The following is a 23,413-nucleotide window of genomic DNA, read 5'->3' on the forward strand; positions in this document are numbered from 1 at the left end:
ATCTGATGTGCTTTCAAAGTATTCCTTTAATTTTTTTGAGCAGTTTATATTAATATGCTTTCCATTTTAAAAATCCTCCTGGGAAATTGTTTACCATTAACCTGAAAGAAATAAACTACATGTTATATTTTACAAACTTGTGAAGCATCACATACCCTCTTTATGCAAGGCCCTGTGCAAGAGAGGAAGTAGTCCAGCTTGCCAGAAAGAGTAACAGCCATCCACTAACTTGTTGCATCGACCCTGAAAACCACCTTCAAATCTCATTTGCCTGCTTGTTACCCAATGCTATACAAAAGCAAAAAAGAAAATCAATTATTGACTCTTTAAATATTACACTTTATATTATATAAAAAAAACAACAAAAAAAAAAAAAAAAAACAAAACATGCAGACCAGAAAAAAACTCTGGTAAGCTTCAAGAGGAAGTTACCAAAAATTAACTTTCCAAAAGACAAATGAGTAACATACAGTACGGCCATTAGCGGGCTAGCAATTACTTTTTTTAATATATATAAGTTTCTATTCGCCTATTTCAGAATGTTAAATTGCAAGCACTATTGTTGCTGTTCTTTATGATATAAGATGCCACTAAATCTATGGAGAACATAAAAAGTTTCTAATGACAATGGGCTAATCATCCATGTAGCTTTTTAAAATGCTATACCCTCAATGATCATCAAGTCAGGAATTGAAGTTCCCCAAAGTATGGCTATCTACAAAAACACTTCATAGCTTACTCCCAGTATGTATGGTTTTACGTGAGAAGAAAAATGTGTGATAATTACTCTTCACAAGTTCAGACTTGGCCCCCAAAATTCTAGTTAAAAGTTAGCAAGTGGTATCCACCCTACTAATGTCTTTCAGAATTTAAAACACTTTTCCTCTTATTTCCTCTTCAGTTCTTTCAATCTCTCTCTATAGCAGCATCTTAACGTTTATAGTTTTTTTGTAGACTTTTTTTAAAGCTTGTTACATCATTCTTTTAGTTAAGTCCAAAACTGCTCACACTATTCCAGACAAGGCTTCACTAGTGTGTGTTCCACAGCTTAAGAATAACCTCCCTTGACTTCTACTTAACACAGAATGCCAAGCAGCTCAACATCCTAATAACCTTCTTAATCTTTTTGTAGGCTTCCTGGATGGTGACAAATTCACTTTAACTCACATGGTGTACTTTCAAGTTCCTGACACTGTGTTCTGGAATTATTTCTAATATGTACATGTATTATTTGTCACATATTATTTACATTGAATTTCATCTGCCACATATATGTCTAATTTTGAATTATGTACAGGCACTTCTCTACTGACCCAATGGTAACTATTATTCCACCTAGTATACTGTCTTTCACTAATTTACCTAGCTTGCTATGGTGTTACTGAGATCATTTATAGAAATTAAAAAAGCAGTAGCCCCAGCATCAACCCCTAAGGAACTTTAACATCCCTAAATCTGGAAAAAAACTCCTTGCAACTTAATCTTTTGTTTTGGGGATTTAGGCTAATTTTATACCCATCTGCACATCACACATTGAATTCCTGCTTCTTTAAGTGTCATCACTTAGTTTCTTGTGAGGGTTCTTATCAAAAACGTTTTGAAAGTTAAGAAAAATATTGATATATAGATCTGACCAAATACTTTAAATGACCCTTAATAAAAGTCAACCAGTAGAATACTACAATATACTACAGTACAATATTTTCTGCGGTCAATAAAATGAGACTTTGATTCTTATTTAAAATCCTATTATAATGAAAGTAATCCCACATGGGGTTTTCATATTTTCAACGAAAGTTATCCAATAGTGGAAAAATGTTAATTTGAGGATAAACAAGCTCTTTTGATGTATAGTACTACAATAATCATATGTTTGACTTACAGAACTTGTATAATTTGGATACTTTTTGCCAGCTTACCACAATAAAAGCAAGTACTTAAGACATTTTTGCTTTACTTTGCTAAGTAGATTTCACCAACACTTAGAGTATTATTTTTATTGCATAGGAGATTTTTATTTATATTTTTTTTAAATGTGGTTCCTAATATACAATGTAGCTTGTTTTAATTTCCACTGTTTTTATTACTCAACAATGATTGGTAACCCCAAGCAAGGGCTCACAGGATGAAATCAAAAGTAACTACACAATTTTACAAAAGTGATACTGCTAGTGTTCCTAGGCAACTTACATACAGACCTGTTTTTGTTTTGTAAGCACACTGAAGACTAAACCAAGTTCTAAATACAGCTTCTATATCAAAACAAGTTGCAGCAGTCTTTACAACTTAATGCTTCTCTACTTTTAAGTCTTCAGATCAAACTTACTAACAAGGATTTAAGGTCCAGCATGTACTCCTTCTGCAGAATAACCATAGCAGCCATTCCACAGAAAGTATAGCCACCATGTGCCTCCAATCCAGGTACTCCACCAATGCCACCTTCCCAGTTTTGACACCTGCAAAAAGAAACACAACTTTACTAAACCTGTGTATTAGGGCTCCTGAATAACTGACATTTTATAATTCAGCACTTTGTGTGTGCCACACCATTACTATGAGCACTGCTGCCTCGCAGTAAGGAGACTGGGGTTTGCGTTCTGGGTCCACCCTGCATTTCCTCCCATAGTCCACAGACATACAGTATAGGTGGACTGGCAAAACTAAATCAGCCCTAGTATGTGGTTGGGGTGTGTGTGTGTGTATGTATGTATGTGTGTTCACCCTACGATAGACTGGCACCCTGTCCAATGTTTGCTCCAGCCATGTGCCCTATGCTGGCACCACTTGCAACCCTGTTCAGGACTAGGTAAGTTAGAAAATGACTGACGCTATTAAATGTGTCAGTGATGTGTCTGTACCAAATGTAAAAGAACAGTATCTCCTCTCTTGTGTGCATTTCAATTATATGAAGAATTAAAGGGTATCTTGTACACTGCATTTGCTGTGGCTTATGTGAGCTAGACCATTTCATCATTTATACAGTTTGAAAAAAGAAAGTTTTCATTACCTTGTAATCCAGTTTGGAGTTCCCTCAAACAAGGTCGGGGTGATGATGTTTGTTAAGGATGCTACAGAAGCAGCACAATATGCACTTCTGTATGCAAGAATAAAACAAACAAATAAAAGAAATTAATTAGCACAGTCTTAAGTAAAACAAACAGATTAAACTATGACTGTTTAATTAAAGCCTTTCTGCCAAGAGAAACAAGATATCCTAATGATGTATTTCTAAACAGGACAAGCTCAGTCGACAACTTTTTGCAGAACCAAGGTTCAATATGAACTTGTAATGTAACTGCAGCACTCTAAACATACTAAAGAGTACACTTAATTTAGAGGGCTAAAACTTTTTGGTGCCATTTAACATGTGATTGAATTTTTGTAAGCATAAAGACACTTAACCAAAATTTAACCAGTACCATTTTATTTGCTGTTCATAAATTTTAAACATTTCTTTACACATTATTTTTAAATTTACAAACAACTTCTTCCTTCTGAATTACCTTCTGTGATGATGCGGGTTCACTCCATGCTCCCATCTTGCTTTTGGGAGCCCTTGAACCCGACACTGTTGGTAATGTCACAAATGAGCTGGACAGTGAGGCACAAACAATGAAGCAAGGGGATGGTGCAAAAAGTGCAAAGTGCTTTTATTTAAAACCAACAAACAAAACAAAGTGTTTAAAAATAAAGTGCAGTGCATCAAATAGAAGTTCATTAAATAAATAATCCATAAAAACAAGTGAAAGGGTGCAGGTTAAAATCCAATAGAAAAATAATCCTTTAAAAAAAAAACAAAAACAACGAGGTTAAAACAATGGCTGGAAGCTGTCCTTTTAAACAAATCAGCCCGGTGCCTACCCTGCTTCTCCTATCCAGGCTATGTACCAGGGGAGCCACCCTACCTGCAGCTGATCTTCTTTCTATCTTCTACCACTGGTCTGTTCGCCTCACCAATCCCGGGCTCCGGTAGGCTGCACCAAACCGTGACTTGGGCCCCCCAGTGATCAGGGCGCTCACGCTGGGGCTTTCAAGTCCCAACTCCCGCTGCCTTCTTGGCCTTACACAGCGAGCCATCCTCCTTCTGGTCACTCATGCTGCTCATTAAATGCTCAGTGGGAGCACAATCAACTGCTCCCGGGATGCTGGCCAAACACCCAGGCTCACTGCTCAGCTGCCCGTGAGCCTGCGCTCATGCTCTCTTGCACCGGCTTTCCTCTACCTGCTTCCAGCCTTCTTCTCTTGCAACCTTTGTTCGCCTTTTCCTATTTTTCACCTTAACCACCTCATGCTTCTATTTATTACGGGGACGTGGATCAGATGTGGCAATTGGCAGCTCCCAGCGCCAATCACGGATGTGGACGACTCCTCACCTGTGCACTTAAGTGAACCGCTCCAACCACACTACCACACTCCCTCTCTAAGCCGAGACTGCAGCGATTATTTATTTTAAAAAAGTGGCCTTTTTGACATTAGTTGTGGACCCGCTACACCACACCTTCACACATACATCATTCCAGATCATAACAGACACATTTATTTTATTAGTAAATTTTAGCCTTTTGGATTTTTATGTGCTAGAGATAAAAGCAAGAAGAAGCAGTTTTTCAACCTTAGGTCACATCCCATTAGGTTGGTTTCCTTACAATATATTTTTTTTTCTGTCCTGGCACCCAAAACTGGATAAGTAAGTTATACAATGGATGGACAGTTTTAATCATTTCTGCACATATACAATGTACGATCAACATGGAGTTGAGTCAGACTGGAGTAACCTGCTGCTCTAGATCTACTGTAGATTTTTATTAAGAATAATGAGCATTACTGACACTGAGAACTTATGAACAACATTTGCTCAGCAGTAGTCCATTTATATTTTCAATGGTACTTTTTATTTAATAGGTTCTTATCTAATATTAATAACAAATTGAAATGTTTGACAAACTCTTAACTTGGTGCCTCTGCGTAAAATCAAACTGGCATGTTTCCTTTTTCATAAGAAGATAGGAGATAAGCATCCTACGGTCCTAGCGTACAAAGACTTGTATCTTACATAAGGTGAGCGAGTTCATCAATGTAGCATCGTGTCTTTCTCAGAAATCCTTACAGTCTCATGTCATACATGCTGTTAAAAATCATCCAAGACTGAGTCGATTTAATCTAGAAAATTCAGTTCATTATAGTTTGTGAGATGAAAAAAATATATCAGGTGACCTAGGTATATGCACATTTTTGCAAAGCAGCCGTTTTTAAATTGGGGGAAGTTCGGTATTCAGACCCCTTCACTTCCTGCACACTCTGTTGCGTTGTACATGTAATTTTAAATGAACACGTTCGCCAATTTTTCCCATTAATCTACACTCAATAACACACGATGCCAAAGTGAAATACGTTTTTGTGAAAGGGTTGAAAATGAATTAAAAATTCACAGCTGAATTTCATATGCTGAAACTAGATGTAATCTAAAATATAAATACACTAAATGAAACAACATACACAAAGATACTGCAATATACCGGCAATTTAAATTTCTGTCCATTAAGTTGCATCAGTGGATTTTTTTTTAAACAGTCTGAATGTGACCACTATATCTGAATTATGATTCAAATGGATTCTAACACATTCTTACCATTTATTCTACAGCAATATACAATCAATTCATGTTTAGTAGTGTACACTTATTTATTAGTGTGTTTTCTTTTCATTAAGAATTGAGTAATCATTTAGACTTGCTCTATTTTACTTTGTTTACTTTGAACTGTACCTTGTTTTTCTGTAAAACTAATTGTGAAGATACACTCAACACTTCATAAAAATAACTAGATTATAGTTATAAATTAAGAAGACAAAAAAACAAAACACCTAATTCTACAGTCCTTGGGATATGAAAGCTAAACACATTATATATAAAATATTACAGATATGTATTACAAACTCCTGCTATTAAGTTGACAATACTGTCGGCTTTGCAAACCTATATGAAATGTACTTACCTCACATCTACTTCTCCACCAACATGCATGATAAATGAACCATCATCCCGTTTTACAGAGTACAGGAAATCCAGCAGTTTTTGCCTGAGAAATCAAACATACATTACAAATCTCTGCATATTAAATATGCTTCTATTTTTAAAATATTTTGACAAAACTAAACATTTATTACTTTTTCAAAAGTACAATAATGCCATCTTGATTTTCCTTAGTTGTTTTTACATTTTTCTACACTAGAAAGTGTACAACATAACTATCGCTTTGACAACAATGCAGTATGTTTTTGGGAAACAATGTGGCTTTCAAAGTCAAGCAAATATTCGCGTATTAACAGCAACCTACAAACTTGATCACATCTCACATTTTTATATATATATATATATATATATTTTTATATATATATATATATATATATATATATATATATATATATATATATATATATATATATATATATATATATATATATATAAAGTAACCGACACCTACAAAACAATGGTCAGAAATTATGATTTAGGCAAGAAATTAACATAACATACATTAGACAATTAGTAAATAGTACCAATTTCTAGAAAACACTACATATCAACTCTTGTTTGGTGATTTTCATTCAAAGTCTGCTGGATCCCTTTCTAATTAAGTTCCTACTTAGAAACCAATTTTTAAAGTTAACTAAATCTATTGTTCACATACAGTATCTACCATTCATTTCCTGGATGCACATTATCCACTACAGGATTATTGACTCTGAATGGCACAGAACAAGGTTTCAATGACATTTTGTCTTATTTTGTGATTAAAAAAAAAAAAGCATGAGGAAGGTGGTATATAAATATAATGTATTATTATTATTAAAAGAAAACTAAAAACAATCCAACATGATCAAGAGATAGCTCTGTTAAGATAACAATTACAAACATTAAAAAGGTTACAAATGAAATGTAATCTGTAAAAATCATGCTTCTAAGTTCATATCATTATAAAATCCCTCCCCCACCACTTGCTTACCTGTTGATGACGTTGTATGCTTCTTCTGTTCCTATAATACAGAGAGCATTCACCGCTGCATAAGTAGGTGCAAGGTGTGCATGCTGTCCTGGTCCACCAGCAAAACCTCCAGTGGGACTCTGACATCGAGTCAAAAATTTGCACACACTGAAATATTTAACAAAAAACAAACTTTAGCTCTATCTGCATAGCTCATATATATCTCACATATAATTATTATCGACACCAATCAGCTTTTGCAAGAAGACATACCTGGACTATTGCTTACCATTTTAGCAACTCAAGAATGAGGTTTTTCAAACATGGAAGAAGATTGCAAAAAATAATTTCTAAAAGTTACTTAGCCTGTTTCTATTTTTTTTTATTTTAAACACAGAGGCCTATAGTATATATATATTAAGGATGTCAGATCAATCGTTGCTATTCAAATATAATTTGCAGAGGCTGACATTCGATTGTCAAAGAAAGTCTGTTTTACCTACACTAAATTTTGGCATTATGTTACAGGTGCGTTATACAAAGCTTTCAGTACCATCCAGCCATCCCTGTTAAACGGTAATCACATAGATATGCAGGTGGATGAGCCTATGGAGTCCTGAATAATGGATTCTCAGTCAGGCAGACAGCAGTTTGTGAAGCTCAGGTAGTGTGTCTCTGATATGGATGTGAGCAATACCTCAAAAGAACAGTCCTGTCTCCTTTTCCCTTCAGGCAGTGTGGTGTAGTGGTTAAGGCTTTGGACTTCAGACACTAAGGTTGTGGGTTCAAATTCTCCTACTGACACTGTGTGACCAGAAGCAAGTCACTGCACCGAACTGTGCTCCAGTTGTAAAAAAAAAAATAAATAAAAAAAAATAAAAGAAATGTAACCAATTATGTCATAATAGTTGTAAAGTCTCCTTGGATAAAGGCCTTCGGGCAAATAAGTAAATGTAATATCTTCACTCTGTATACCCACCCGACTCTAAATATAACAGCAGGTCATGTCAGCTGCAAAAACTCTCAGTTGATTCTGCACTTTTGGGGTGTATTTATAAGGGGAATGAGACAAAGGATAGGTGTCTGGTGGAGAACTTTGTTGTCTGCAACTTAACCAGCAAAACCAAGGAACTGGAAATTGACTTTCACTGCACTTAACAGCCTCTATGTCAGGTCACTATTCAAAGAGTGGATACAAAGGTGCTGCAGTCCTACAAGTATTTGGAGGTTCGTATTAATGTCAGGTTGGACTGGTCTCGTAACACAGGAGAACTATATAAAGAAGGGGCTCTTCTTCCTTAGAAGACTGTGTTCCTTTAATGTAGGAAGTGACATCCTTCACATCTTTCTATAAGTCTGTGAAGGCCCGTGTGGTGTGCTAGGCTGGTAACATCACTTCAAAAGAGGCCTGCCAAATTAAAAAGATAAATAAAAGGGCAGGCTCAATTATGGTATGCACTCTGGACCCCCTCCGATTCTATCCCATTCTTTCTTAAACTGGAGATCTCTGACTGCTGTTTAAAGCTAAGGCCTTCTAATTAAAGTACATGAAAAATAACTCATAATTCCGATTTTCCTCTAATTGCTTTAATTAAACGCTTTAATTGGTATCATGCAAACAAAGTTTCTCTTCCAGTAACTATGGCTAATGGGATACAATACTAAGCATTTTGTGTACTAAATAACAATACTCAGAGGACCTTCACATTTTAACTTCAAAAGCTTTGGAAAATGCAAGGTGAAATAACTGTGTTGGCCTGAACGGTGAGTCAAAATGTATACAGTAATCCCTCCTCGATCGCGGGGGTTGCGTTCCAGACCCCGCGATAGGTGAAAATCCGCGAAGTAGAAACCATTTGTTTGTATGGTTATTTTTATATATTTTAAGCCCTTATAAACTCTCCCACACTGTTTATAAATATTCCCCGCAGAGTTATACAGCATAATCCCTTTGTATTCTCTTAGATATTAGGTAAGATTAATTGAAATTGTGTATATAAACACACTGTTTATATACAGTAAAACCTAAATATTATTTTAAAGATATTAAGTGTCTCCGATATCACATATGTTACAGCCATTACGATAGACAGGCCACCAGCAATAAATACGTACAATGCAAGAAAAATAGTATACAGTAAATGTGTGTACAATGACACTAAACGTACTGTGAGTAGAAAATTAATTATGGTTACTCACCAACAATGACACAATGACTTGTCAGATAACAATGAGTTTAATTTTACTGCACAACAAAGGAGAGCGTTACAGCTCTTCCAAAGGAGCCTCTTCAGGCAAATGTGAAGCACTGCACATGTTCTTCATCTGGCAGTCTTCAATCCAAATCCCTAAAGCAGATTCCATCCAGACTACTGCCTTATTACATCCACTTACAACTCGTTTTGCACCCTGGTTAAAAGGACACTGCGGCCGTAGATCTTATATTCCTTTCCTACTTTTTAAATAAAAAGAATCGTAGCCTTCAACAAATCCAAAACGTTTACCTTTTCGGCAATCGTTAATATCTTCCATTTGCGCTTGGGCACGGCCCCTGAAGCAGTAGCAGATCGTTTTGGAGCCATAATGAAGGGCTTGACTATGCACAAAGATAAACACAAAAGAGCACAACTCTTTACACAGTGAAACACGTTGATGCTGAATGAGCGAGACGAGACTTCCTGGTTAACACTGCATTCAGCACGCAGGAACTTAACTGCGTGCTCTGAATGGTTAGTTTCTCAGTCAGAAGAACTTAAATGCGTGCTCTGATTGGTTAGCTTCTCAGTCATCTGCCAATAGCGTCCCTTGTATGAAATCAACTGGGCAAACCAACTGAGGAAGCATGTACAGGAAGTAAAAAGACACATTGTCAGCAGAACCCGTGAAGCAGCGAAAAATCCGCGTTATATATTTAGTTATGCTTTCATATAAAATCCGCGATAGAGTGAAGCGCGATATAGCAAAGGATTACTGTAGTTTGCTTTTGCTCTACTTTATAAGTCTATGTAAGTTGTACAAAAAATACATGGAATTACATTTTTTCAAACAATTTGCAGTAAGACCAGGAATGAGTCCTTTGTGAATTTACCTGCAAATTGTCAATAGTTACTAAAAGAACTAGTGCTCAAGTTTACTAATAAAGTTATTCACATTTAGCTTTTATGACAGATTAGAGCTTTCTCGCTCCCTTGAACCCTCAGACACCTCGTCAGACACCAGGTAAAAGTCCAGAATTATTATTTATTATAATAATAATGTGCACAAAGCACCCTCCACTCTACAATATTCAATAAACAATACAATTCCCAAATCAAATAAATAATCTTCCACTCCCAGACGCTTAGCCACCCTGCCTCCCAACTCATCTCGCCGTCTGGGAGCTGTCACAGTCCTTTCCGGAAGTGTTCCAATCCCCAGTTCATGTGATCCTTATCACTTCCGGGTCAGATAAATAGTCCTTTCTTCATCCCAGAAGTATGTCATTTCTGCTGTTGCTTTGCCTATGACGCACTTCCGGGTTATAGGGCACATATGACACTCTAATCCTCCCTGCAGCATCCTCTGTTGGCCCCTGGGGTATCCAGCAAGTTTGTAGGGGAAAACTCTATAGTCCACGATTCCCTGCTGGTATCCGGGGCACCTCCATGCTGCAGGGAGAGCTCCATCTGGCGGCCTGGGGGTATTGGCCGGGATGAAAAGCCGGCCATGGACCACACTTTACAGAAGATACAGTCAAGACTGAATAGATAATAAAAGACAGTTGGGCAGGTTGGGTTTCCTCCCACAGTCCAAAGACATGCAGGTTAGGTGCAATGGCGATCATAAATTGTCCCTAGTGTGTGCTTGGTGTGGATGTGTGTGTGTGTGCCCTGCGGTGGGCTGGCGTCCTGCCCTGGGGTTTGTTTCCTGCCTTGCGCCCTGTGTTGGCTGGGATTGGCTCCAGTAGACCCCCTGTAGTTAGGATATAGTGGGTTGGATAATGGATGGATGGACGGAAAGGCAGGCTGGGTTGCTAATTTAAACAGGGTCCTGAAATATAAACCCACTACCTTACTATCAATTCTGGGTCAGTGTTTCTTTGTAAAATGTGAACAAAACTTAACTTTTATTGATGTCTAATCATTTAATTATGTTTGGGCTTAACTCTTATTTATTTACATATGTTTATATGTTTTCTGGCAGAGAGCACTGTGAGCCATCTGAGCACTATTGTCCATTTCTGATTCTTCAAGTCTCATGTCAGAATTACATTCTGAATTAATTACACATTATATTGTGAAAAAAAGAAACAAGACATGTGTTCTCTGGCAAATCCAAACATCACACACAAAATACTGAAAAGATATGTGCCACTTCAGCTCACTTAGAGCCTCGTCTTTTTTTAATGGTCAGGGAGCAAGGCACAGAAAATTTACAGGACAGACATGCATTGATTGCTAATAACATAGCATACTATTTCAAATAATCAAATAATACAAAGATCAAATTAAAGCACAAAGATCATTAAGAAGAATAGTACACAAAACAGCAATAATGCTACAGGATCTGATACTGTATCTTTAGCTTAATTTAAACAACAGGAGGAGGACCTTTGTATGCTAGGCAAAGATGTCATAAGAAGATATTCATATCCAGAAAAATTACTCACTCTGACTCTACTGATGATGGGACCACTTCATCCAACAATTCCAGGCTGTGAAGTATCCAATAGCATAACCAAGGCCGACTTGCATCAAGACACTTTATATATAAATAAAGTGCAAGAAAGGTAAACAGATACATTAATAAACACAATCAGTATTAGCATATTACAACACTTCACAGTTGTTACTTCTGAGGTGAGCTTGACTACTGACCATAGCTATGTCATGTGCCTAACTCAAAAATAGTTAAGACAAGGCAGACATTTTAAGGAAAATATGGTCTGAATTCATTCTGGGCCCAAACCTAAAGTGGGACTGTTGTGCAGGACACCAAAATGTTTATCTCTGTGTATAGTGAAAATTAAAATCTACAAAAAATACCAAAAGGGCTATTATTCTTGGACCACAATTGGCAATGTAAAAACTTTGACAGTTCATGTTTAAACTTTAATTAACATTAAATTTCCAATAAAGGCCGAAATTATGCAACATAAGTTACAAAACACTTTTTTGCCAGAATGAATGATCATTTTATCATATAAACAAAAAATGTGAAAATTGCTTTACAAGCAGTACCCTGTACTGCCACTGAACATAGCAGGACATCCTTAATAACAGCACTTACACTGGAAGCAGAAATAACTAGTACGAAATCTATGGTAACCCAATGGAGTTAAATACTCTTCTTTCTCAAAAAAAAAAAAAAAAAAAAATAAAATATTATATATATATATATATATATATATATATATATATATATATATATATATATATATATATATATATATAAATATATATATATATATATATATATATATATATATATATATATATATATATATATATATATATATATATATATATATATATATATATATATATATAAAACTGTTTTGGTAATACTGTAAAACAGAATATGACATTTTATATGTAGCCAGGATGAATAGCGGTATTAGGCGATTACCCTCTTTGTTAAAAAAAATAAAATATGTATATAAATATTTTGCAATATAAACATCACAGTAATGTCATTCTGCTTTAAGTAGCGAGAAAAGCGCTATATAAATGTAAAGGATTAATTATTTTTATTATTATTAAAAAACGATTTATAAATTAAACCAAACTGCTAACAAAAAAAGACTCAACACAATGTGTGTACAGCATAGTGCATAACCAAAGTTTAAAGCCATCTTGGGATGTGGCATGGAAAATACATGGCATTTCCAATTTACTGTCAAATCCTCCTTCAGCTGTATCCCTTCTCCCTGTTTTTTTCATTTCTGGGTGATATTTGTTAATCCATAATGTAGATGTGACAGATGAAATATGCCACTAGCCAACAGACAGACAGACAGAAAGAAAGAAAACAAAAGTATAAAAGGCATTGAAAAATGAGAAAAAGAGTTGCCAGTGTAACATTACAGTTCTTTGCCATACTCTGTAATTTGTGCACTACCTTTACTTGAAAAGGCCTAATTGATCTGCCCACATAAATATATCACATCACATACATGTTTCCTTACTGGGACCACTGCATCGGTAGGGCCAGATCAATCCACCATTACAAAGTCATATAATGCCCAATGAAGCTATGCAAACAGATTAAATAAAGTAAATACAAAACTCACCAATGTCTGTTCCCTACTTAAAAAATGAGCAGAAATACTTAATAATAAAGCAAAACATAATTGTAATATAATAGAAATATAGACTAAACTCAGCAATTAAAAACAAATTTAACACTAGAATTACCAGAGCCTACGAAAAAACTCATAAACCCGTCCCACCTTAAATCGCTTCTTAAATCCTTTCACACCTCTCCGCCAGCGTCCTTTGTCCTCTAAATGTGCTGATAAAGAGAAGCTAGAAGCAGTCGGCTATTCCATCCCCCTAACAATTTAGAACGTGCACAAACTTCTCCCAGCTCATGCCTTGATTGAGCTATAGCGCGTCTTTATGTGAAAACAGCCGTGTCAGATGGGGTTGAATGGATGGATTCTGAACGCGACTGAGAGAATGAAAAGTGAATTAAAAAAAAAAAACAAAGCTAACCTTTACAAGGATCATAAATTGCACCGGCTGTTACAGACTGAAATCAAATGTATGCTTTTATTCTAAAATAGTAAGACTAAAAGCAGCTTACTTCTCAAAACAGAGTGGTGCAGGTTCGAACTCGCGACCTTTTGATTCCCAGTCGGGAGCTGATTCTATTGCACCACAGAGGCAGTCATAGTAAACGGCTGTCAATGTTGCATGTTAAGGCGGCTTTTTGTTTCTGCAGTTATATTTTTGAATAAAAATGCAATTGTTGTGTTATATTTGTACCTTTTGTGAAAATGTTTCTTTGATATTTGGACTTCAGGCTTCATACATTATATAGTTTATGCCTACATTTTGTCATCTACTACTACTAAAATATAAAAAACGTTTCTGTTTTAATAATGTGTTTACACAGATTACTGTAGAAACGGAACAGATATGAAATGTGTGTGTTCCAAATAACAATCTATTATTTCCACTCTAAAACTTTACTTCACTCCCAGATACTCAATCAAGGCATGAGCTGGGAGAAGTTTGTGCACGTTCCAAATTGGAGGTGGGATGTAATAGCCGGCTGCTTCCAGCTTCTCTTTATCAGCACATTTAGAGGACAAAGGATGCTGGCGGAGAGGTGTGAAGAGATTTAAGAAGCGATTTAAGGTGGGACGGATTTACGAGTTTTTTTGTAGGCTCTGGTAATTCTAGTGTTAAGTTTTATGGGCAATTTTCATATTTTATATTTTACATTTTATAGCACTAGCCCCTTTGTGGTCCTGTCGCTTGCGTATGGGGATGCTGTTCTACAACTTAAACAGATTTTTATTTTGATGGGAATTGTTACATATATATATAATAGAACTATTTTACATTACAGCGAGTAATTAACCATATTAAAGAGTAAAATGTAATAATTTGAAAGTAAATTATGTCTCATGTTGTGTTAGCGTTATTCGTTGCATAATACAATTTTGTTCTGTTTGGCTTTGAATTAACAACGCAAATACTTTTTAAACTTACACTTTTACTGTAAAACTTCAGTAAAAACAATTTTTTTAATAATAATAAAAAGAGTTTTGATTCCGTGCTTGGACTTTTATCGTGACAATTTAACGTATAACTGCCCATGATTGTATTTTGTTTCTTTCGCTCTATTAAATAAAACAACTTTTTCGAATGTTTGGCTCGGAGATTTGTTAATTATCTTTGCAAAAGCTATTCTAATGGGAAACTGTTAATGTCTTAATATGAATGGCATATCAAGATCTCCTTTCTTGTGTAATGTTATCCTCTTAAGATGTATTATATTACATTACCTTTCTTGGATACATCTTTCTTTCTACAGTAATTTGTGCGGTGGAAGACTGGACGGTGTTAACGGTTGTAGATATTCTTCAGAATATTGTAAGTTGATATTTTCATCTTCCACACGATGACCACCAACTGTTACAGCATAGTCTATTGATAGCATTTGTCCAATTTGTTGTGTAACCGATTGTCATTTTTGGCATTAAATCGTTTGACTTCATCGTTTCTCAATGCTATGATTGCCTGTGTACTCATTTTTTTCTGTTGATAATCCTTCGTGATGAAATTCTTCAATAAGATTTGGACATAATAAGTCTTCTTTAATTGGCAACTTAAAGTGAGTAAAACATTTAAATTTATAAGAGCTAAGAGAGCAGAAACTATGTCTGTCAAAAGCATTCACACAAATGAGAGGTGAGATTACTGTGTGCGTGATTGAATATGGTTGAGAGGAGGGCGGGACTTGAAAAAATTTCATAGCCAAGGTCTCAGCTTGCGGGACTTAAAAAAAAAAAAATCTTCCAAAAAGTCTCGTCACAGGATTTTTTTTATACATAAACACACACACATATATTTATATATTTATTAGTGCTGTATGCAGTCGCGAAAGTAGAAGTGAAAAATAATGCTTCTGCATGACAGCCACTATTATGGAGTGCTGTAACAAAAACCTTTTTCACTGTAGTTTTGGATATATTTTAAAATTAAAAGTTGAAATTTTGAGTTAGTCGTATGCACAGTATGTTAACTGTTAAAATTTTCTTACATGCTGGACATTCCACTCATTTGAGTTTTCCCCAAAAAAAACAGATAAGAGAAATGAAGCTGGAAAACTGCTCATAGTTTAAACCCTTTTTAGTCTTGTTTGAGAAGTTGCTTAAGGAAAATAAAGGAGCAGCTCTAAGCATATTAAGCCAGAATTGAGCCCTTACATGAATTAGGCCAACACCTGGGGGTACAAATAAAGTAATACATACAGCAAATCTACTAATGCAAAGAGGTATCGCTAAGATTATTGGGTCCAAAAAGACCAATAAAGAGTTTGGGAATAAAACTAAATGAAGTGGGATTTCATAATGTGTGTAAATGGTGCAAAATTCGCTGAGATACTGGAAGCAGAGGGTGATGGTGTAAGGAACCCTATTAAAATTGCTGGATGTTAAGAGTGGAGTCCCACAGGGATGACTGCTAGGGTTGCTGCTGTTTTTTAATATAGTATGTAAGTTATTGGGATAGGAAAAAAAAGAAGAAACTGGCTAAGTGTGCAGATGACACCAAGCTAGGTGGACCAACTCATTACAGATGAGCCCGGCTTGGGCAGATTTGTGGCAGATGAAATTTATTATTATTAAATGTAAAGTACTGTATTACACTTAGGAAATAAAAATGTGAAGTTTGAGTACACAATTGGAGGTCTAAAATTTGAAAGTGCACCTTATGAATGGACTCTAGGAGTCACAGTGAACTAGTTACTCTCGATTTCCAGACAGTACACTGAAGGCATTAAGAAGTAACTGGTTATTAACTTTCACTGCAACAAAGTGCCTCTATGTCCTGTCACTGTTTAAGGAGTGGATGTAGAGGTGGTGCACTCCTACAAATACTTGGAGGTCTACATCAATGACAGGTTGGAATGGTCTGGTAATACTGAAGAAAGAGCAGAGCAGGCCATTCTTCACTAATAGACTGTGTTCCTTTAACGTGGGAACTGACATCTTTCACATCTTTTATAACTCTGTGATGGCCAGTGCAATTTTCTATGCTGTGGCACGCTGATCTGGAAACATCACTTCATGAAAGGCCCAATAAATCAATAGGCTAATTAAAAGGGCAAGCTCAGTTAAAGGATACAATCTGGACTCCCTGGAGGGAGAAGCAAAGGAGATAATTAAAACAAACCTATGTGTCATTATAAACAATGCTGTACATCCTCTCTCTGATACACTAGAACTGAGGACTTTTAGCCAATGAATTATTCATCAGACGTGTGTCAAGAAACACCATGGAAGAGGCTCATTTATACTAACAGCAACACACATGTATAGCATCTCAATGTGGCTGTAACTGCTGAGTCAGAAGTTTATGTGTGTTCATACCATAGACTGTGTGTTTCTGTGTGTACATGTATTTATTTATCTCTCTCTTAATATATTTATTTATTTAAAGAGATTCTGTAAAAAAGCCAAATTTCACCCTGGGACAAAAACTTTTCTCTGTCTATGGGGTGGAAATTTTAGACAGTCAGATTTAACTTGACGATATTCATGTCCAAACTGGATGAATGCTTTAGGAATTAAAGCACTTTTATATGTCATCCTATCCTTATGAAGTGGCCAAAAGTAATTGGACAGTTGTCTGACAAGCTCTTTTATGGTCATATCTAAGCAGTTTCCTCATTATTTAATTAACAATTAAGCTCATAAAAGGTCTGGGGTTTATTCTAAGAGTAGAATGTGCATTTGGAAGTTGTTGCTGTGAACTTTTAATCTAGACTAATAAAAGGCAAAGCCCTCACTGACTGCTGACTGACTGACTGACTGACTGACTGACTGACTGACTGACTCATCACTAATTCTCCAACTTCCCATGTAGGTAGAAGGCTGAAATTTGGCAGGCTCATTCCTTACAGCTTCCTTACAAAAGTTGGACAGGTTTCATTTCGAAATTCTACGCGTAATGGTCATAACTGGAAGGTATATTTCTCCATATACTGTAATGGAGTTGAGCTCGAAAGCCGTGGTGGGAGGAGTTTCGTGTGACATCATCACACCTCCCACGTAATCACGTGAACTAACTGTCAACGCAGTACGTAGAAAACCAGGAAGAGCTCCAAAAAGCGCTGAAGATGCATATGAATTATATGAATATGCATTATATAATTGAGAAGGCAGTGAAACAATAATAAGCGAGCGAGTGACATATACAACCATATTCATGAGTGCTGCTACTTCGGAAACAAAGCACGGTGTAAACCTAAAGTTTAAATTAAGTTCATAGACAGGCTGCCGCTGGTGTTTGTCATGCCCACGGGTAATGCGGGATACAAGTTTAATGAGAGGACGCAGGATATAAACGAGTTTTGATCACTTTGTAACTGAGTTAAAATTGCAGGTAAAAGGCTGTGCTTATGCAAATTCCGAGAGACTGTGTTTGTGGGGGATTGACAGTTAAGGCGGGTGGGGGAGTCATGTCATCATCTCCCCTCCCATTCACCTCATTTTGCTCTGGGCTGAGCTCCGCAGCTAACGCAGTCTTACAGAAGTGACTTTGTGACGCTGCTACCAAATACTCACAGAAAAATCCACAAGTTAATACACATGCTGTCTGTAGAGTTTCTCCACACTGAATCCTCCAGGCACTACTTACAAAAGGTCGCATTGACAATCGTGTTACGTTATTTTAAAAATTTTTCCTTTTCTTAGCACAAGCACAGCTGAGAAGCTTCGATGCATGTGCTCCATAACGCGCTCAAAAATAACGCATTTAATCACACATTCAATTCCAAGCAAAGGGGAACATCTGTCAATGCATGATTTCCTGGTACACTGATTACACTGATCAGCGCTTCCCGATTCATTTTACCCTCGCACCCCCTTGGTTTGAGAAGAAGTATGAAAAATTATGAGGTTAACACAGAAAAACAGATCACCAATTAAATCTTTATGAATAATCGATTCACCATCAATAATTGTTTTGGTAAAGCCATACTCGGTGTAATCCTCCTTCCATTTTATAAATTTTCCACCACTAGCCATGATTAAATGAACGGTAAAAAAGTAAGAGCGAAGCGAGGGTGACTTATTCAGGCAGGCAGGCGACAGATCAATAGCTCGAATTTGGATATAAGTAGATTCTATTTAGTCCCCAGAAATATCTTTGGTAGGAATGGAAGTTGAATTTAGTCTTTAAATTTCTATGGTAAAGAAAAAGTTATGCAATGATGACTAAATTTAACTATATAAAGTCAAAACTTGTATATATAAAGTCATTCCCGAATATATAAAGTCAAAACTTGAATATATAAAGTCATTCCCAAATATATAAAGTCAAAACCTGAATATATATATGTGTACATATATATACACACACACATATACTATGGGGTGCCAAACAGGCAAATACATTGATTTTTCTGAATATAAAAAGTCAGCGCTGGAATATATAAAGTGAAAACTTGAATATATAAAGTCATTCCCGAATATATAAAGTCAAAACTTGAATATAAAAGTCAGCGTTGGTATATATAAAGTCAAACTTGTTTCTGAATATATATAGTCAAAAGTTGAATATATAAAGTCATCGCTGGAATATATAAGGTCAAAACCTGAATATATAAAGTCAGCGTCGCAATATATAAAGTCATTCCTGATTATATAAAGTCAACATCGGAGTATATAAACTCACTCCTGAATATATACAGTGGTGTGAAAAACTATTTGCCCCCTTCCTGATTTCTTATTCTTTTGCATGTTTGTCACACAAAATGTTTCTGATCATCAAACACATTTAACCATTAGTCAAATATAACACAAGTAAACACAAAATGCAGTTTTTAAATGATGGTTTTCATTATTTAGGGAGAAAAAAAATCCAAACCTACATGGCCCTGTGTGAAAAAGTAATTGCCCCTTTATTAAAAAAATCACCTAACTGTGGTGTATCACACCTGAGTTCAATTTCCGTAGCCACCCCCAGGCCTGATTACTGCCACACCTGTTTCAATCAAGAAATCACTTAAATAGGAGCTGCCTGACACAGAGAAGTAGACCAAAAGCACCTCAAAAGCTAGACATCATGCCAAGATCCAAAGAAATTCAGGAACAAATGAGAACAGAAGTAATTGAGATCTATCAGTCTGGTAAAGGTTATAAAGCAGTTTCTAAAGCTTTGGGACTCCAGCGAACCACAGTGAGAGCCATTATCCACAAATGGCAAAAACATGGAACAGTGGTGAACCTTCCCAGGAGCGGCCGGCCGACCAAAATTACCCCAAAAGCGCAGAGACGACACATCCGAGAGGTCACAAAAGACCCCAGGACAACATCTAAAGAACTGCAGGCCTCACTTGCCTCAATTAAGGTCAGTGTTCACGACTCCACCATAAGAAAGAGCATGGGCAAAAACGGCCTGCATGGCAGATTTCCAAGACGCAAACCACTGTTAAGCAAAAAGAACATTAGGGCTCGTCTCAATTTTGCTAAGGAACATCTCAATGATTGCCAAGACTTTTGGGAAAATACCTTGTGGGCTGATGAGACAAATGTTGAACTTTTTGGAAGGCAAATGTCCCGTTACATCTGGCGTAAAAGGAACACAACATTTCAGAAAAAGAACATCATACCAACAGTAAAATATGGTGGTGGTAGTGTGATGGTCTGGGGTTGTTTTGCTGCTTCAGGACCTGGAAGGCTTGCTGTGATAGATGGAACCATGAATTCTACTGTCTACCAAAAAATCCTGAAGGAGAATGTCCGGCCATCTGTTCGTCAGCTCAAGCTGAAGCGATCTTGGGTGCTGCAACAGGACAATGACACATAACACACCAGCAAATCTACCTCTGAATGGCTAAAGAAAAACAAAATGAAGACTTTGGATTGGCCTAGTCAAAGTCCTGACCTGAATCCAATTGAGATGCTATGGCATGACCTTAAAAAGGTGGTTCATGCTAGAAAACCCTCAAATAAAGCTGAATTACAACAATTCTGCAAAGATGAGTGGGCCAAAATTCCTCCAGAGCGCTGTAATAGACTCATTGCAAGTTATCGCAAACGCTTGATTGCAGTTATTGCTGCTAAGGGTGGCCCAACCAGTTATTAGGTTCAGGGGGCAATTACTTTTCACACAGGGCCATGTAGGTTTGGATTTTTTCTCCCTAAATAATAAAAACCATCATTTAAAAACGGCATTTTGTGTTTACCTGTGTTATATTTGACTAATGGTTAAATGTGTTTGATGATCAGAAACATTTTGTGTGACAAACATGCAAAAGAATAAGAAATCAGGAAGGGGGCAAATAGTTTTTCACACCACTGTAAAGTCAAAGTCAAAATATATTGATTGAAACGACTCTGAACTGAAGTAAGTTAAGAAAAACGTATTCAGAAAAATAAATTAAAAAAACACTGTTCGGTTAATGTTTTGAAAATGATACATGTGCCCTGCCCAGGATTGGTTCCTGCCTTGCGCCCAGTGTTGGCTGGGATTGGCTCCAGCAGACCCCCGTGACCCTGTGGTCGGATTGAACGGGTTAGGAAATGGATGGATATTCCAGCGCTGACTTTGTATATTCCGACGCTGACTTTATATATTCAAGTTTTGACTTTATATATTGCAGCGCTGAGTTTATATATTCCGATGCTGACTTTATATATTTAAGTTTTAACTTTATATATTCAAGTTTTCACTTTATATATTCCAGCGCTGACTTTATATATTCAGAAAATCAATGTATTTGCCTGTTTGGCACCCCATAGTATATGCGTGTGTGTATATATATGCCAGCAACACTCATGACAATGACAAAACAATTACGTTGTCAATCATGTTACGTTATTATTAAAATGTATCCTTTTCTTTTTACTTCTCCGCTGCCAAGCGCGGGTATTTTGTTATTATAAATATATATATTACAGATCAGTGATATCAGGGAGATATTATAGTCATGGGGGACTTTAATTATCTAAATATTAACTAGGATAACCTTGCAGATGGAGGAACACGAGCAGGACTTTTTAGAATTAATCAGTGACTGTTTTTTAACACAGCATGTTAAAGCACTAACACTGGGTGAAACTTGTCTGGATTTAATATTTTGTAACAATCAAGACAGAATTGAGGGTGTAGAGGTGATTGAACCACTAGGGTCAAGTGACCATAATATAATACAATTCTCAGTATTTTGTAAGTGTGCAGATGGAAAGACTAAAATTGTTAAGTTGAACTTCAGTAGGGCAAATTTTGCCAAGATGCGACAATGCCTAAGTAGGATACACTGGGATAATCTTTCAAGTGTTGAGACAGTCATGGAGCAGTGGAACATGTTTAGAAATGTTTTACATGCAATGCAGGACAGATATATACCTAAATTTGGAATTAATAGGAAATTGTAAAAATTTCCACAGTGGATTAATAAAGAATTAAAAAAGAAGTTGCAAAGGAAAAAAGGTGTACAAGACTAATAACTGCAAAGTGAATCGTATAGAATATGACAGCATGACAGTAACCATTAAGGAGGATATCAGGGAGGCTATAAGACAGTTGGAGAGGAAAATAGCAGATAAAGCGAAAGAAGACCCTAAGAGATTCTTTCAGTATTTTAGTAGTAAAAGAACAGTCAAGGAGGAGGTCAAGTACATCAGGAATAGTAAACGGGAATTAAAAGATACAGACAATGAAATAGCGGATGCCCTAAACTTACATTTTTCTCAGGAGTTCACAAGTGAGCAAGTGGATAAACTCCCAGAGGTAAACGGGACTACTAAGGAGGTACTGAGGAATTTGTACATTGTAGAGGGAGAAGTACTGCTCAGATTAAATAGGCTGAAATCAAACAAATCACCAGGACCAGACAATATTTACCCTCAAGTTCTTAAGGAGGCTAGTGAGTACATACACAAACCTTTTTTTTTTTAGTATTAGTACAATGCTTACCTCGTATGCATCGGTAAGATGTCGTAAACCTTTTTTTAAATATATATAATGCTGCTCCCTCTGTAAAGTTGGTCTAAGGGGAAATTAAACAGATTTTCATTAAAGACCACATTAAGGCTTACAATCAGGTTTACAAACTCAAAATAATTTGTGGGAAAACAAGGACAGACTCAGTCCTATTTTCTGATGGTGGATTTTTTAATACCTAGTTTAGGAAATGCACACTGCTGGCAAACAACAACAAAAGGAAGGAAAAAAAAACAGCAGATGATTACTATTAAGTGCAATTCCTAAAAGCACAATCTGCAGTACCTAATCATGGCTCACTCACAGCTTTTATGACTATTGTAGAAATTATTTTAAAAACAAATTGGGAAAGCAAACTACATAAAAATAAATAAAGAAAGCAGTAACCAAGAAAACTATGGCAGGGTTTTTGCATAGGTCCTTTTCTTCACCAGATGCATCTGTTACTCTGTTGTAATAATGAAGGTCTAGAATTCCCACTCCTGCAACTTAAATACTGCATATAACCAATGAACAGCAGCAACTATTTAGCATTTAAATGAAAATTAAATCTATCCAATTTAAAAGCTGTGATAATGTTTTTCTTCATGTAGGGAATTAATGTTACTCGGACTGTAAAACCTATACTTAGTTTGAATGTTCCATATTTATTGAAATAAGTTAAACATTATAAAATGTGGGTTTGCAACTCTTTGCACCCCCATATAAAAGATACATGACCCTAGATATTAAAATGTTCACATAATATTTCAAGATAAATTGAGCTTT

The 23,413-nt window shown here is 36.1% G+C and overlaps 1 protein-coding gene across 1 annotated transcript in view; it reads right to left on the minus strand.

Moving 5' to 3' along the window:
- fntb (farnesyltransferase, CAAX box, beta) overlaps positions 1–23,413 on the minus strand; it is a 60,129-nt gene that overhangs the window by 14,915 nt on the left and 21,801 nt on the right. Inside the window, exons 3-9 of the mRNA XM_039741147.1 lie at positions 22,619–22,691; positions 11,629–11,720; positions 7,002–7,148; positions 5,994–6,077; positions 3,008–3,094; positions 2,327–2,456; positions 156–288 (exon numbers count right to left, since the gene is read on the minus strand). Of these exons, the coding sequence (XP_039597081.1) occupies positions 156–288; positions 2,327–2,456; positions 3,008–3,094; positions 5,994–6,077; positions 7,002–7,148; positions 11,629–11,720; positions 22,619–22,691 (746 nt within the window). The remainder of the gene's footprint in view (positions 1–155; positions 289–2,326; positions 2,457–3,007; positions 3,095–5,993; positions 6,078–7,001; positions 7,149–11,628; positions 11,721–22,618; positions 22,692–23,413) is intronic.

Source organism: Polypterus senegalus, chromosome 18 (genome assembly GCF_016835505.1).
Source record: "Polypterus senegalus isolate Bchr_013 chromosome 18, ASM1683550v1, whole genome shotgun sequence".
Classification (NCBI taxonomy): domain Eukaryota; kingdom Metazoa; phylum Chordata; class Cladistia; order Polypteriformes; family Polypteridae; genus Polypterus; species Polypterus senegalus.